Raw genomic sequence first — 15,258 nt, forward strand, 5'->3', positions numbered from 1 at the left:
AGGACTACTCAGGGTGAACTACCCTTAAGGTATTAAGACTAACTTTTAAGCAGTACTTGCACATATAGTACCTCAAATAGCTCACTTAAATGTACTTATCTCAGTCTTCTTCAATACACAAAGTAAAATAAAAATATGTCTCACACTCAAGAAACACTTTAGGAATTGTAGCCTATTGAAATTCTATTCCTGCCACTGTTAGGTACACTAATCTCTCTTTTCTTTATTACGTGTATGAAATGCTCTACCTGGCCAGTAGATGCTCTTGAGTGCTAAAATTAAACACAAATTTCTAAAGGTAACCTAGGTAAGGGTATACTGTTGTGTTGTAGAGGTAAGAAGCGTGTAGCCAATAGACCCTGGTGGCTAAACTTATTGGTAGATAGCCTCAGGCAAGCCAATATAACTTTTGTGTACTAACAGGTGACTCATCGTGGCAAAACAAAAGAAAATGTGGTGAGATTTTAAAAATGTCTAGACAGCTTGAGACTAAATGTATAGAGAGCTCTGTATAAAAATCCAGGGAGCTTGAGACTAAATGTTAGACAGCTTCATCCAATGTCTAGTGAGCTTTATCAACGTCTAGGTAGCCTCATAAATGTATAGAAAGAGCTATAAAGATGTCTAAGGAGCTAGAGACTAAATGTTAGATAGCTTCATAATTGTTTAGTAAGAATACTAGGCAAATTAAAAGAAAATGTTGTCAGGATGTATAGACTGTTTAATAATTCTGTCCTTGTCCTAGTCCCTCTGCCTTAGGGGACAGGCGTCGGGGTCGACTTGTTTTAAGTAAGGGGGTTTGTGGTGTCTTGGCACGTATTTCATACTGTGTCTTGTTTGGGGGGGCCCCAAAGTCACAGTCCCTAGGACTGTCAGGGTCCGCTTCCCTAGTTATACCCTAGTCACCCCTTAGTAAGTTATCTCCATAAGGACACATGACATACTGGAACGTCATGTGTCCGCTCCCGATCTATAATAGCGGGTCGGGCCGTGGCTAATAGCGCACGGCATTGATCGCGGTTCCGCACGCTATTAATCCTTTAGACTCGGCGTTCAAAGTTGAATGCCGCGTCTAAAGTGAAAGTGAAAGTATGCCGGTTAGCTCAGTGGGCTGTTCAGGATTGCCGCGGCGAAATCGCGGCATCCCGAACAGCTTACAGGACAGCAGGAGGCTCCCTACCTGCCTCCTCGATGTCCGATCGCCGAATGACTGCTCAGTGCCCGAGATCCAGGCATGAGCAGTCAAGCGGCAGAATCATCGATCACTGGTTTCCTATAAGAAACCAGTGATCAATGTAATAGATCAGTGTGTGCAGTGTTATAGGTCCCTATGGGAGCTATAACACTGCAAAAAAAAAAAGTGGGAAAAAAAAGTGAATAAAGATCATTTAACCCCTTCCCTATTAAAAGTTTGAATCACCCCCCTTTTCCCATAAAAAAAAAACACTGTGTAAATAAAAATAAACATATGTGGTATCGCCACGTGCAGAAATATCTGAATTATAAAATATATCGTTAATTAAACCGCATGGTCAATGGTGTACGTGCAAAAAAATTCCAAAATCCAAAATAGTGAATTTTTGGTCACTTTTTATATTATGAAAAAATGAATAAAAAGTGATCAATAAGTCCTATCAATGCAAAAATGGTACCACTTAAAACTTCAGATCACGGCGCAAAAATTGAGCCCTCATACTGCCCCATATGCGCAAAAATAAAAAAGTTATAGGGGTCAGAAGATGACAATTTTAAACGCATTAATTTTCCTGCATGTACCATATTTATCGGCGTATAACACGCACTTTTAAAACTTACATTTAAGGCAACAAGTCTTCCTGCGTGTTATACGCCGATAAGTCTTTTGGTCCCTGATTTAAAGCGGCCGCAGCAGTGTCTGCTTGTTAAGTATTAACAGCACGACCGTGGCCACTTTAAATCAGTGACCAGCGGTGGCTCCTCCCCGCACTGTCACTTGTTTTCTCCTGCACTATCCACAGGTACTGGTGTGGTGGATAGTGCGGGAGATGCTGATTAAAATGAGCCCTACCTTGTCCGGATCTGCGCTACCTTTTAATTAGCGTCTCCCGCACTATCCACCAGTTCCTGTGGATAGTGCAGGAGAAAACAAGTGAGTTTTACTTTTCATTTTCCCTCCCTCCCCCCTCCCTCATCATTCCCCCTTTCCCTGCTTTTTATAGTTTTGTTTATTTTCCTTACCTGTGTGCGCTTCGGCAGGTCAGGTAAGGCGGAGGGTCTTGCGGGGTCAGTGAAGCAGATGAGTTACGTCCTCTGCCGGCTTCTCTGTGCGGCATCACTGCCGCCGAAAAGTGACCTCCGTGATGCCGTGCAGAGGAGCCGGGAGAGGACGTAACTCATCTGCTTGACTGACTCTGCAAGACAGCCGAAGCGCAGACAAGTAAGGAAAGGGGAAGAGTGGTCTTCAACCTGTGGACCTCCAGATGTTGCAAAACTACAAATCCCAGCATGCCCGGACAGCAGTTGGCTGTCCGGGCATGCTGGGAGTTGTAGTTTTGCAACATCTGGAGGTCCGCAGGTTGAAGACCACTGAATGCCATAGGAGGAACATGATGGGGGGATAATGAGACGGGGAAATGATGAGGGGGGGATGAGACAGGGGGAAATGATGAGAGGGAAGAATGATGGGGGGATGAGACAGGGGGAAATGATGGGGGGATGAGACAGGGGGAAATGATGAGGGGGGGATGATGGGGGGATGAGACAGGGGGAAATGATGAGTGGGGGATGATGGGGGGATGAGACAGGGGGAAATGATGAGGGGGGTGATGGGGGGATGAGACAGGGGGAAATGATGGGGGGGATGAGACAGGGGGAAATGATGAGGGGGGTGATGGGGGGATGAGACAGGGGGAAATGATGGGGGGGATGAGACATGGGGAAATGATGGGGGGATGAGGGGGGATGAGACAGGGGGAAATGATGAGAGGGGGGATGATGGGGAAAGAGACAGGGGGAAATGATGAGGGGGGGGGGTGATGGGGGGATGAGACAGGGGGAAATGATGAGGGGGGATAAGACAGGGGGAAATGATGAGGGGGGATGAGACAGGGGGAAATGATGAGACAGGGTGGGGGATGATGAGGGGGGAATGATGAGACATGGGGAGATGATGAGACATGGGGGGTGGCGATGAGAGGGGTAAATGTGGCACAGAAACTGATAAAAGGGAAGGAATGATGTGGCACTGGAGGGGACGGGACCAAACTGAGGTGCAGAAGAAAATGAAGTTGGGGGGATGATGTGACATTTAGTCCAAGTCATTTATTTAACATTTTTTTTTTTTACTTAAAATTCCCTGTTAACCCCTTAAGGACTGAGCCCTTTTTCACCTTAAGGACTCAGCCATTTTTTGCAATTCTGACCACTGTCACTTTAAACATTAATAACTCTGGAATGCTTTTAGTTATCAATCTGATTCCGAGATTTTTTTTCGTGACATATTCTACTTTAACATAGTGGTAAAATTTTGTGGTAACTTGCATCCTTTCTTGGTGAAAAATCCCAAAATTTGATGAAAAATTTGAAAATTTTGCATTTTTCTAACTTTGAAGCTCTCTGCTTGTAAGGAAAATGGATATTCCAAATAATTTTCTTTTTATTCACATATACAATATGTCTTCTTTATGTTTGCATCATAAAATTGACGTGTTTTTACTTTTGGAAGACACCAGAAGGCTTCAAAGTTCAGCAGCAATTTTCCAATTTTTCACAAAATTTTGAAACTCGCTTTTTTTCAGGGACCAGTTCAGGTTTGAAGTGGATTTGAAGGGTCTTCATATTAGAAATACCCCATAAAAGACCCCATTATAAAAACTGCACCCCCCAAAGTATTCAAAATGACATTCAGTCAGCGTTTTAACCCTTTAGGTGTTTCACAGGAATAGCAGCAAAGTGAAGGAGAAAATTCACAATCTTAATTTTTTACACTCGAATGTTTTTGTAGACCCAATTTTTGAATTTTTGCAAGGGGTAAAAAGGAGAAAATTTTTACTTGTATTTGAAACCCAATTTCTCTCGAGTAAGCACATACCTCATATGTCTATGTAAAGTGTTCGGTGGGCGCAGTAGAGGGCTCAGAAGGGAAGGAGCGACAAATGGTTTTTGGGGGGCATGTCACATTTAGGAAGCCCCTATGGTGCCAGAACAGCAAAAAAAACTACATGGCATACCATTTTGGAAACTAGACCCCTCGGGGAACATAACATGGGGTAAAGTAAACCTTAATACCTCACAGGTGATTCACGACTTTTGCATACGTAAAAAAAAAAAAAAAAATTCCCTAAAATGCTTGGTTTCCCAAAAGTTTTACATTTTTAAAAAGGGTAATAGCAGAAAATACCCCCCAAAATTTGAAGCCCAATTTCTCCCGATTCAGAAAACACCCCATATGGGGGTGAAAAGTGCTCTGCTGGCGCACTACAGGTCTCAGAAGAGAAGGAGTCACATTTGGCTTTTTTGAAGGAAATTTTGCTCTGGGGGCATGCCGCATTTAGGAAGCCCCTATGGTGCCAGGACAGCAGAAAACCCCACATGGCATACCATTTTGGAAACTAGACCCCTTGGGGAACGTAAAAAGGGGTAAAGTGAACCTTAATACCCCAAAGGGGTTTCACAACTTTTGCATATGTAAAAAAAAAAAAAAAAAATTTACCTAAAATGTTTGGTTTCCCCAAAAATGTACATTTTTACAAAGGGTTAAAGCAGAAAATACCCCCCAAAATTTGAAGCCCAATTTCTCCCGATTCAGAAAACACCCCATATGGGGGTGAAAAGTGCTCTGCTGGCGCACTACAGGTCTCAGAAGAGAAGGAGTCACAATTGGCTTTTTTGAAGGAAATTTTGCTCTGGGGGCATGCCGCATTTAGGAAGCCCCTATGGTGCCAGAACAGCAAAAAACCCCACATGGCATACCATTTTGGAAACTAGACCCCTCGGGGAACGTAACAAGGGGTTAAGTGAACCTTAATACCCCACAGGTGTTTCACGACTTTTGCATATGTAAAAAAAATAAAAAAAATTTTACCTAAAATGCCTCTTTTCCCAAAAATGTTACATTTTTAAAAAGGGTAAAAGCAGAAAATACCCCCCAAAATTTGTAACACAATTTCTCCCGAGTACGGCGATACCCCATATGTGGCCCTAAACTGTTGCCTTGAAATACGACAGGGCTCCAAAGTGAGAGCGCCATGCGCATTTGAGGCCTAAATTAGGGACTTGCATAGGGGTGGATATAGGGGTATTCTACGCCAGTGATTCCCAAACAGGGTGCCTCCAGCTGTTGTAAAACTCCCAGCATGCCTGGACAGTCAGTGGCTATCTGGCAATACTGGGAGTAGTTGTTTTGCAACAGCTGGAGGCTGTTATATGTAGTGATTTTTACTTTTTATTTTATTGTGTGTTAGTGTAGTGTAGTGTTTTTAGGGTACAGTCACACGGGCGGGGGTTCACAGTAGTTTCACGCTGGCAGCTCAAACTTGCAGCCGGATACTTACTGTAATCCTCCGCCCATGTGAGTGTACCCTGTACGTTCACATTGGGGGGGGGGGAACATCCAGCTGTTGCAAAACTACAACTCCCAGCATGTACGGTCTATCAGTGAGTGCTGGGAGTTATAGTTTTGCAACCGCTGGAGGCTCCGTTTTGGAAACAGTGGCGTACCAGACGTTTTTCATTTTTATTGGGGAGGGGAGGGGGGTTGTATAGGGGTATGTGTATACGTAGTGTTTTTTACTTTTTATTGTGTGTTAGTGTAGTGTTTTTAGGGTACAGTCGCACGGGCGGTGGTTCACAGTAGTTTCTCGCTAGCAGTTTGAGCTGCGGCAGGAAATTTGCCGCAGCTCAAACTTGCAGCCGGATACTTGCTGTAATCCTCCGCCCATGTGAGTGTACCCTGTACGTTCACATTGGGGGGGGGGGGGGGACATCCAGCTGTTGCAAAACTACAACTCCCAGCATGTACGGTCTATCAGTGCATGCTGGGAGTTGTAGTTTTGCAACAGCTGGAGGCACACTGGTTGTGAAACACAGAGTTTGGTAACAAACTCAGTGTTTTGCAACCAGTGTGCCTTCAGCTGTTGCAAAAGCTACAACCCCCAGCATGTACGGACAGCGGAAGGGCATGCTGGGTCTTATAGTTATGCAACAGCTGGAGGCATACTACTTTGGCTGGGGATGCTGGGGACTGTAGTTATGCAACAGCTGGAGGCACACTGGTTTGCTACATAACTCAGTGTGCCTTCAGCTGTTGCAAAACTACAACTCCCAGCAGTCACCGACAGCCAACGGGCATGCTGGGAGTTGTAGTTATGCAACCAGCAGATGCACTACTACAACTCCCAGCATGCACTTTAGCTGTTGGTGCAAGCTGGGAGTTGTAGTTACACAACAGCTGAAGGTACACTTTTCCATAGAAAAAGTGTGCCTCCAGCTGTTGCAAAACTACAAGTCCCAGCATGCCCATAAGGGCATGCTGGGAGTTGTGGTGGTCTGCCTCCTGCTGTTGCATAACTACAGCTCCCAGCATGCCCTTTTTGCATGCTGGGAGCTGTTGCTAAGCAACAGCAGGAGGCTGTCACTCACCTCCAACGATCCAGCCGCATCAGGTCAGTCCCTCGTCGTCGCCGCCGCGGCCGTCGCTCCTGGGGCCCCGATCCCAACATTGACGCCGGGGATCGGGGTCCCCAGCACCCGGGGTGCACGTCCCGCACCCGCTCACGTCCTCCGGAAGAGGGGCAGAGCGGGTGCGGGAGTGACACCAGCAGCAGGCGCCCTGATTGGTCGCCCGGTAATCCGGCCGACGAATCAGGGCGATCGTGAGGTGGCACCAGTGCCACCTCACCCCTGCAGACTCTGGCTGTTCGGGGCCGTCGGAGACGGCCCCGAACAGCCTGTAATTCCGGGTCACCGGGTCACTGGAGACCCGATTGACCAGGAATCTGCCGCAGATCGCTGGACTGAATTGTCTAGCGATCTGCGGCCATCGCCGACATGGGGGGGTATAATGACCCCCTGGGCGATATGCCCCGATGCCTGCTGAACGATTTCAGCAGGCATCGGGCACCGGCTCCCCTCCAGCTAGCGGCGGGGGGCCGGGATTTGACAGGACGTACTCAAACGTCCTGAGTCCTTAAGGACTCGGAAAAAGGGCCGTTTGAGTACGTCCTGCGTCCTTAAGGGGTTAAAATGGGGGTGCGTGTTATACGCCGATAAATACGGTAGTCATGACTTTTTCCAGAAGTACGAAAAAATCAAACCTATATAAGTAGGGTATTATTTTAATCGTATGGACCTACAGAATAAAGATAAGGTGTCATTTTTACCAAAAAATTTACTACATAGAAACGGAAGCCACCAAAAGTTACAAAACAGCGTTTTTTTTTTCAATTTTGTCTCACAATGATTTTTTTTTCCATTTCAGCGTAGATTTTTGGGCAGAATGACTGACGTAATTACAAAGTAGAATTGGTGGTGCAAAAAATAAGCCATCATATGGATTTTTTTAAAGGCAAGGAGAAAAAACGAAAATGCAAAAATGGAAAAACCCTCGGTCCTTAAGGGGTTAATATTTATAACCATTATCATTGTATATATGTATATTGTATTATTCACTTGTTTGGCGTCGCAGTACCTTAGGTCATGTGACCCGTTACTTAGAACTCTATGGTATATTGAAGGACCTTAGGTGGTTCTTGTGTCACATGTTCACCCACAATGCCGTGTAACGGTGAGTGACAGTTGTTATGGACCAATCCAAAACGGCCAGCCCCTGCCCAAATAAGGGAGCTGCGGACATTATTCGCTCTCTTGGTGTCACGATGCCGGCTGGCAGGTAGTGGATCCTCTGTGCCAGAGAGGGATTGGCGTGGACCGTGCTAGTGGATCGGTTCTAAGTCACTACTGGTTTTCACCAGAGCCCGCCGCAAAGCGGGATGGTCTTGCTGCGGCGGTAGTGACCAGGTCGTATCCACTAGCAACGGCTCAACCTCTCTGGCTGCTGAAGATAGGCGCGGTACAAGGGAGTAGACAGAAGCAAGGTCGGACGTAGCAGAAGGTCGGGGCAGGCAGCAAGGATCGTAGTCAGGGGCAACGGCAAGAGGTCTGGAACACAGGCTAGGAACATACAAGGAAACGCTTTCACTGGCACGATGGCAACAAGATCCGGCAAGGAAGTGCAGGGGAAGTGAGGTGATATAGGGAAGTGCACAGGTGATAACACTAATTGGAACCACTGCGCCAATCAGCGGCGCAGTGGCCCTTTAAATCGCAAAGACCCGGCGCGCGCGCGCCCTAGGGAGCGGGGCCGCGCGCGCCGGGACAGGACTGACGGAGAGCGAGTCAGGTACGGGAGCCGGGGTGCGCATCGCGAGCGGGCGCTACCCGCATCGCGAATCGCATCCCGGCTGGAGGCGGTATCGCAGCTCCCCGGGTCAGTGGATCTGACCGGAGCGCTGCAGTGAGGAGAGTGTAGCGAGCGCTCCGGGGAGGAGCGGGGACCCGGAGCGCTCGGCGTAACACTTGGGTTGCTGTCACTGAACGAGGTAGGACCTCCACAACTTTCAAGTATGTTTTCTAGGCCAAAGCCTTGCGGCCTCGGCCTATACCAAAGCGGTTATACTTCAATCATTCACCGCTACTCTCTGCAAGATCACTGGACCTAAATGCACCCCTAAATCCAGCGGATCTGTGCTACAGAATCTTCTAATAGCTAAATTGAGCTTATCTGATCCCAACCAACTGTCAATTGCTGATCAGCTAGAAGTAGAATCTGTTATCTGGACTGTTATTGCTATTGCCTGCTTCAGAAAATCTTCAGTAAAAGTTCCTGCAAGTTTTCCGTTAAACAGTGGTTGTGGACAATCCATTTATTACGCACTCACCTATCGCTCTTGGGAAGGGTGGCGATAGGCCCTAGCAACTTTACAGTATTTAACCCTCACCCTGGCACCACGAGTGACAAGGGTTAACCGCGCCCTTTATTATCCTCAACAGGAACACCCCAACTACCCTACATCCCCACCAAGGCACCACAATTGCTTTTTACAAATAAGTAACGCAGATCATAAATCAATAAAAGGAGAGTTCGGGAGAGAACATTCACATCCCCTTGTTGAATTAATGAGAGGGCCCCCTGTCCCTAAACCCATGACAAAAATGTATAAAATGTTGATGCCATCAAGGTTAGATGGGAAAGGGACTTGGGGGGGTTTATATTCAGATTCATGGGGCAGAGCCATTGTAAACATGAAATGTACATGATATAATAAGGCCCATGTAATGGTACAGTCTAAGATTTCGTATAGGATGTATTATACTCCATGGGGATTGAAGCGTATGGGCCTCAGACAGGATGCAAGCTGTCCAAAATGTCAGATGGAGGATGCTAACTTTTTGTATCTTATATAGAATTATTCCTATATTCATACATTTTGGAATCATCGATCTTATTGAAAAAAGGTATAACATTAAGATCGAACGAGACCCTTAGATGCTTATCCTTGGAGATGTCGGGGAGTCTATATATAAGAAAAGTTTAATTAGACTATTTCCTTATGCAAAGGTGCTGTCCGGGCATGCTGGGATTTGTGGTTTCGCAGCGGTTGGGGGTTCACAGCTTAGAGACCACTGCTATAGAGGGTGCAAATGTATCCGAGCCCTGGAACTCAAATAATGTGAAATATGAGATGATCAAAATGGAGCCCCTGCACTAATTACTTGGGTTCTGGGGTCTGTAAGGTCCATAGTAGAAACATCAGGTTCTGTCCATAGCAGATACTAAATCATGGCAGCTCTAAGAAACAAGCAGTCATCGTGAAATCAGACATGTGATGTCATAGACAGCTGGAGTCCTGACATTCCACTGACAGCCGCCCGAGCCTTCATTCTGTAGATTGGTACAGTGCGATTAGCAACTTCTATTTCTTCTTCTTGACTGAGATGGAGCTAAAAGGTTTGGGGTTCGTCCCCCTTCTGTTGGCGTTTTGGTGTGCGGCCTGGCTTGCCACCAGCTACATCGTGACGGTCGTCCTCGGCCATGCCGCCTCGCCACTGATGCACATCAGGTAAGATAAACAAGCACAAGATTCTTATTTCATGGGTCGGGAGTGAGGAAATATCCACAATAACATTGGTTTCTTTTCCTTCACAGTGACGTGGGAAATGTCTTTCCCGAAAACATATTATTGAGAATTGGTTTCATAGGGACATCCATTGGCACTTTGGTACTAACCTTTCTTATTTATAAGTATATGGTTATGCATACTGAAGAGTTCAGGGGTCATCAGGTCCTGATCCAGAGGATCCTGCTCGCCATTGTGTGGGCCTCCTGTTTTGGTACAGCTGTCATGCATGTATTGTCCCCCGAAGAATATCCCAGGATACACTTTGTCAGCACGATAATTTCCATTACATGTGAAGCCTTATACTACCTTGGGCAGTCCATCCAGATGTATAAATTACCAGGAGCAAACAAAGTCATCCACCATAGTAGATGCACCTGCTGTGGCCTGACTTTTACCTGCGCAATTTTCTACTTTGGATATAAAACATTACAGGAATTATTCTATGATGATGAAGACTGGGACGAAATCCGTGAAATCACCATCATAATCATCGAGTGGGTGATGCTTCTACTGATCCTGATAAACACCGTGACCTATTATTCCACCATGCAGAGGTTAATGTTAACCGTCTCCAGGAACAGCTGCAAACTCTCTCTTAGAGTAAGAATTGATGACTTCGGGGTGTAGACCACCACGTGGGCCATCAAGTGGACTTCTGGGAGAGATACTGCACAGGACACGGGAAAACCATAAAAAAATAATATGAGCTGGTAATATTACCTATACAAAAAAATAATATGAGCTGGTGATATTACCTATACAAAAAAATAAAAGACATAAAAGAAAAATATTGGTGTGTGACCTGTAATACCTACTGTATATACTCGAGTATAAGCCGAGTTTTTCAGCACCATTTTTCGTACTGAAAACGCCCCCCTCGGCTTATACTCGAGTGATCTCTCCGCCTGTCAATCCCTTCTCAGTGGTCTTCAACCGGCGGACCTCCAGATGATGCAAAACTACAACTCCCAGCATGCCCGGGCATGCTGAGTGTTGTAGTTTTGAAACCTCTGGAGGTCCGCAGGTTGAAGACCACTGCAGCCTTCGTCATCATCCAGCCCCCTCCTTTTGTTTTGTACTCACCTCCCCTCGGTGGGAAGGGTTAGCTGGTTCGGGCCCTCTATGGTGTAGGGACCATCCGGTGGGGAGGGTTAGTCGTTGCGGGCTGTCCATTTTCACCAGGGGGCCCTCTTTTCCACGCTTCGGGTCCGGTCACGGACTAGTGACGTTGCCTTGATGACGACGCACAGGGACGTTCATGCACAATGTCCCTGTGCATCGTCGTCAGGGCAACGTCACTAGGACCAGCTCACCCTAACTTCCTGCCGAGGGGAGGCGAGTACAAAACAAAGGTGTGGGGGGGGGGGGGGGGGGGGCTGGATGATGACGAAGGCCGCAGTGGTCTTCTACCTGCGGACCTCCAGAGGTTTCAAAACTACAAATCCCAGCATGCCCGGACAGCTGATGGCTGTCCGGGCATGCTGGGAGTTGTAGTTTTGCAACATCTGGAGGCCCGCCGGTTGAAGACCACTGATGAAGGGATTGACAGGCGGTGATGATGAAGGGGGGGGGGGGGGGGTGATGATGAAGGGGAGGGGGATGATGAAGAAGGCCGCAGTGGTCTTCAACCTGCGGACCTCCAGAGGTTTCAAAACTACAACTCCCAGCATACCCAGACAGCCGATGGCTGTCCGGGCATGCTGGGAGTTGTAGTTTTGCAACATCTGGAGGTCCGCAGGTTGAAGACCACTAATGAAGGGATTGACAGGCGGTGATGATGCAGGGGGTGGGATGATGACGGGGGTCTGGATGATTACATGGGGGGATGATGTATTTCCCACCCTAGGCTTACAGTCGAGTCAATAACTTTTCCTGGGTTTTTGGGGTGAAATTAGGGGCCTCGGCTTATATTCGGGTCGGCTTATACTCGAGTATATACGGTAGTTAGAAAACCAGAATCAAATTCATCAGATTCTTTTCATTTGACCGAATGGAATGTTCTTCTTCCATTGTTTCCGATGGCAACTGTTAAAGTCGAGGTAGCTGTTTGCATCCACCTTCTCAAAATAGGTGTCAGTATGCAAACAGCCATCCGGATGATAGATATTTAAATCCAGGAACTCAAATTTTTGGGGGACTGATGCAGCGCTGCCTTTGGGAATCTCTGGCTCTGCCATAGCGCTTTTTTTGAAGGGGCGTGTCGGCTGCCGCTTCGTCTTGTGGTCAACACGCGCTATCTGGCCAGCGAGCCAGGGCCCCATACAGGAGATCGCGGGGGCCCACCAGCGGTCGGACCCCCTGCAATCTGAAACTTATCCCCTTTCCTTGGGATAGGGGATGCTTTTCAGCACTGGACTACTCCTTTAATGGCCTCCAAAATGAAGTTCCTCTGATGTATGGGCATCAAGGGATCTTCCACTAAAAAAGATGACACAGCTTCCACTCCTCTGTCATGTGGTATATTACTATATAATGAAGAAACATCTAGTGTTGCCCACATATAGTCCTCTTCCCGTATGATATCTCTCAATAGGGTTAATAAATGCCCTTTATCTCTGAGGTTTGCTGGTAAAGACCCCGCACATTTCTGTAACTGATGGTCTATATATTCAGATAAACATCAGGCAACTATCGGACAACAAGGGGATTTTTTTTTCCGGTCTTTATGTACCTTAGGTAGAAAATAAAAATAAGGTACATTTGGGTTGGTTTTAAATATATATCATGTTTTTCCCTCTTAACCCCTTAAGGACTCAGCCCATTTTGGCCTTAAGGACTCAGACAATTAAATTTTTACGTTTTCATTTTTTCCTCCTCGCCTTCTAAAAATCATAACTCTTTTATATTTTCATCCACAGACTAGTATGAGGGCTTGTTTTTTGCGCGACCAGTTGTCCTTTGTAGTGACATCACTCATTATATCATAAAATGTATGGCGCAACCAAAAAACACTATTTTTGTGGGGAAATTAAAACGAAAAACGCAATTTTGCTAATTTTGGAAGGTTTCGTTTTCACGCCGTACAATTTATGGTAAAAATGACGTGTGTTCTTTATTCTGAGGGTCAATACAATTAAAATGATACCCATTATTACATACTTTTATATTATTGTTGCGCTTAAAAAAAATCACAAACTTTTTAACCAAATTAGTACGTTTATAATCCCTTTATTTTGATGACCTCTAACTTTTTTATTTTTCCGTATAAGCGGCGGTATGGGGGCTCATTTTTTGCGCCATGATCTGTACTTTTTTTTGATACCACATTTGCATACAAAAAACTTTTAATACATTTTTTCTAATTTTTTTTAAATAAAATGTATTAAAAAAGTAGGAATTTTGAACTTTTTTTTTTTCGTTCACGCCGTTCACCGTACGGGATCATTAACATTTTATTTTAATAGTTCGGACATTTACGCACGTGGTGATACCAAATATGTCTATAAAAAAAGATTTTTTACGCTTTTTGGGGGTAAAATAGGAAAAAACTGACGTTTTACTTTTTTATTGGGGGAGGGGATTTTTCACTTTTTTTTTTACTTTTACTTTTACATTTTTTTACATTTTTTTTTACACTTGAATAGTCCCCATAGGGGACTATTCATAGCAATACCATGATTGCTAATACTGATCTGTTCTATGTATAGGACATAGAACAGATCAGTGTTTTCGGTCATCTTCTGCTCTGGTCTGCTCGATCACAGACCAGAGCAGGAGACGCCGGGAGCTGGACGGAGGAAGGAGAGGGGACCTCTGTGCAGTGTTATGAATGATCGGATCCCCGCAGCAGCACTGCGGGCGATCCGATCATTCATTCAAATCGCGCACTGCCGCAGATGCCGGGATCTGTATTGATCCCGGCACCTGAGGGGTTAATGGCGGACGCCCGCGAGATCGCGGGCGTCGGCCATTGCCGGCGGGTCCCTGGCTGTGATCAGCAGCCGGGATCAGCCGCGCATGACACGGGCATCGCTCCGATGCCCGCGGTTATGCACAGGACGTAAATGTACGTCCTGGTGCGTTAAGTACCACCTCACCAGGACATACATTTACGTCCTGCGTCCTTAAGGGGTTAAAGGGGTACTACGCACCTTGACATCTTATCCCCTCTCCAAAGGACCCCCGTGATCTCGGTTGCAGCACCCTGCTGTCAGCAAACTTGCTCTGTGCTTATAATGTCTCCGCTGTCTCGTGGACACAGCTTCACATCAAGTTTATACCGAATCTCAAGGAAAGACACGCTGGTTTGCTTAACTGATGTAATCTTTACTGAGATATAATGAACACGCGATAAAACTGTAAAACAAACATATGAAAGACAAATGTAAGCATGGCTATTCAAGTGCCTTACATTATGTATAGCTAATACATAGATAGTCTAACATGTGCTCACTTACTACACACTGAAAACACACATTATCTATCTACAAATGCCGAGCATCTCTCTACACAAGATAACTAGCAATTCCTTACTCACAGGCTTTGGTATTTATCAGATTTGCAGGCTGTATTAGCTTTAAGAAGTCCTGTGTGTCACGATTCGGCTTACGGGTTGTGGATCCGCTGTGTCAGCGAGGGATTGGCGTGGACCGTGCTAGTGGACCGGTTCTAAGAGGCTACTGGTTTTCGCCAGAGCCCGCCGCAAAGCGGGATGGTCTTGCTGCGGCAGTAGCAACCAGGTCGTATCCACTAGCAACGGCTCAACCTCACTGACTGCTGAGAAGGCGTGGGACAGAAGGACAAGGCAGAGGCAAGGTCAGACGTAGCAGAAGGTCGGGGGCAGGCGGCAAGGTTCGTAGTCAGGATGGATAGCAGAAGTTCAGGTACACAGGCTTTGGACACACTAAACGCTTTCACTGGCACAAGGCAACAAGATCCGGCAAGGGAGTGCATGGGAGGAGATCAGATATAGCCAGGGAGCAGGTGGAAGCTAATTAAGCTAATTGGGCCAGGCACCAATCATTGGTGCACTGGCCCTTTAAGTCTCAGAGAGCTGGCGCGCGCGCGCCCTAGAGAGCGGAGCCGCGCGCGCCAGCACATGACAGCAGGGGACCGGGACGGGTAAGTGACCTGGGATGCGATTCGCGAGCGGGCGCGTCCC

At 46.5% G+C, this 15,258-nt stretch overlaps 1 protein-coding gene and 1 pseudogene across 1 annotated transcript; both read left to right on the forward strand.

Moving 5' to 3' along the window:
* LOC130298313 (zinc finger protein 850-like) overlaps window positions 1–15,258 on the forward strand; it is a 422,064-nt pseudogene that overhangs the window by 206,226 nt on the left and 200,580 nt on the right.
* On the forward strand, window positions 9,944–10,893 carry LOC130298309 (DNA damage-regulated autophagy modulator protein 1-like). The gene is made up of 2 exons (XM_056551242.1): window positions 9,944–10,097; window positions 10,184–10,893. The coding sequence occupies exons 1-2, from the start codon at window positions 9,973–9,975 to the stop codon at window positions 10,782–10,784; spliced, it is 726 nt and encodes a 241-aa protein (XP_056407217.1). The 5' UTR covers window positions 9,944–9,972; the 3' UTR covers window positions 10,785–10,893.

This window comes from Hyla sarda, assembly GCF_029499605.1.
Source record: "Hyla sarda isolate aHylSar1 chromosome 1 unlocalized genomic scaffold, aHylSar1.hap1 SUPER_1_unloc_9, whole genome shotgun sequence".
Lineage (NCBI taxonomy): Eukaryota > Metazoa > Chordata > Amphibia > Anura > Hylidae > Hyla > Hyla sarda.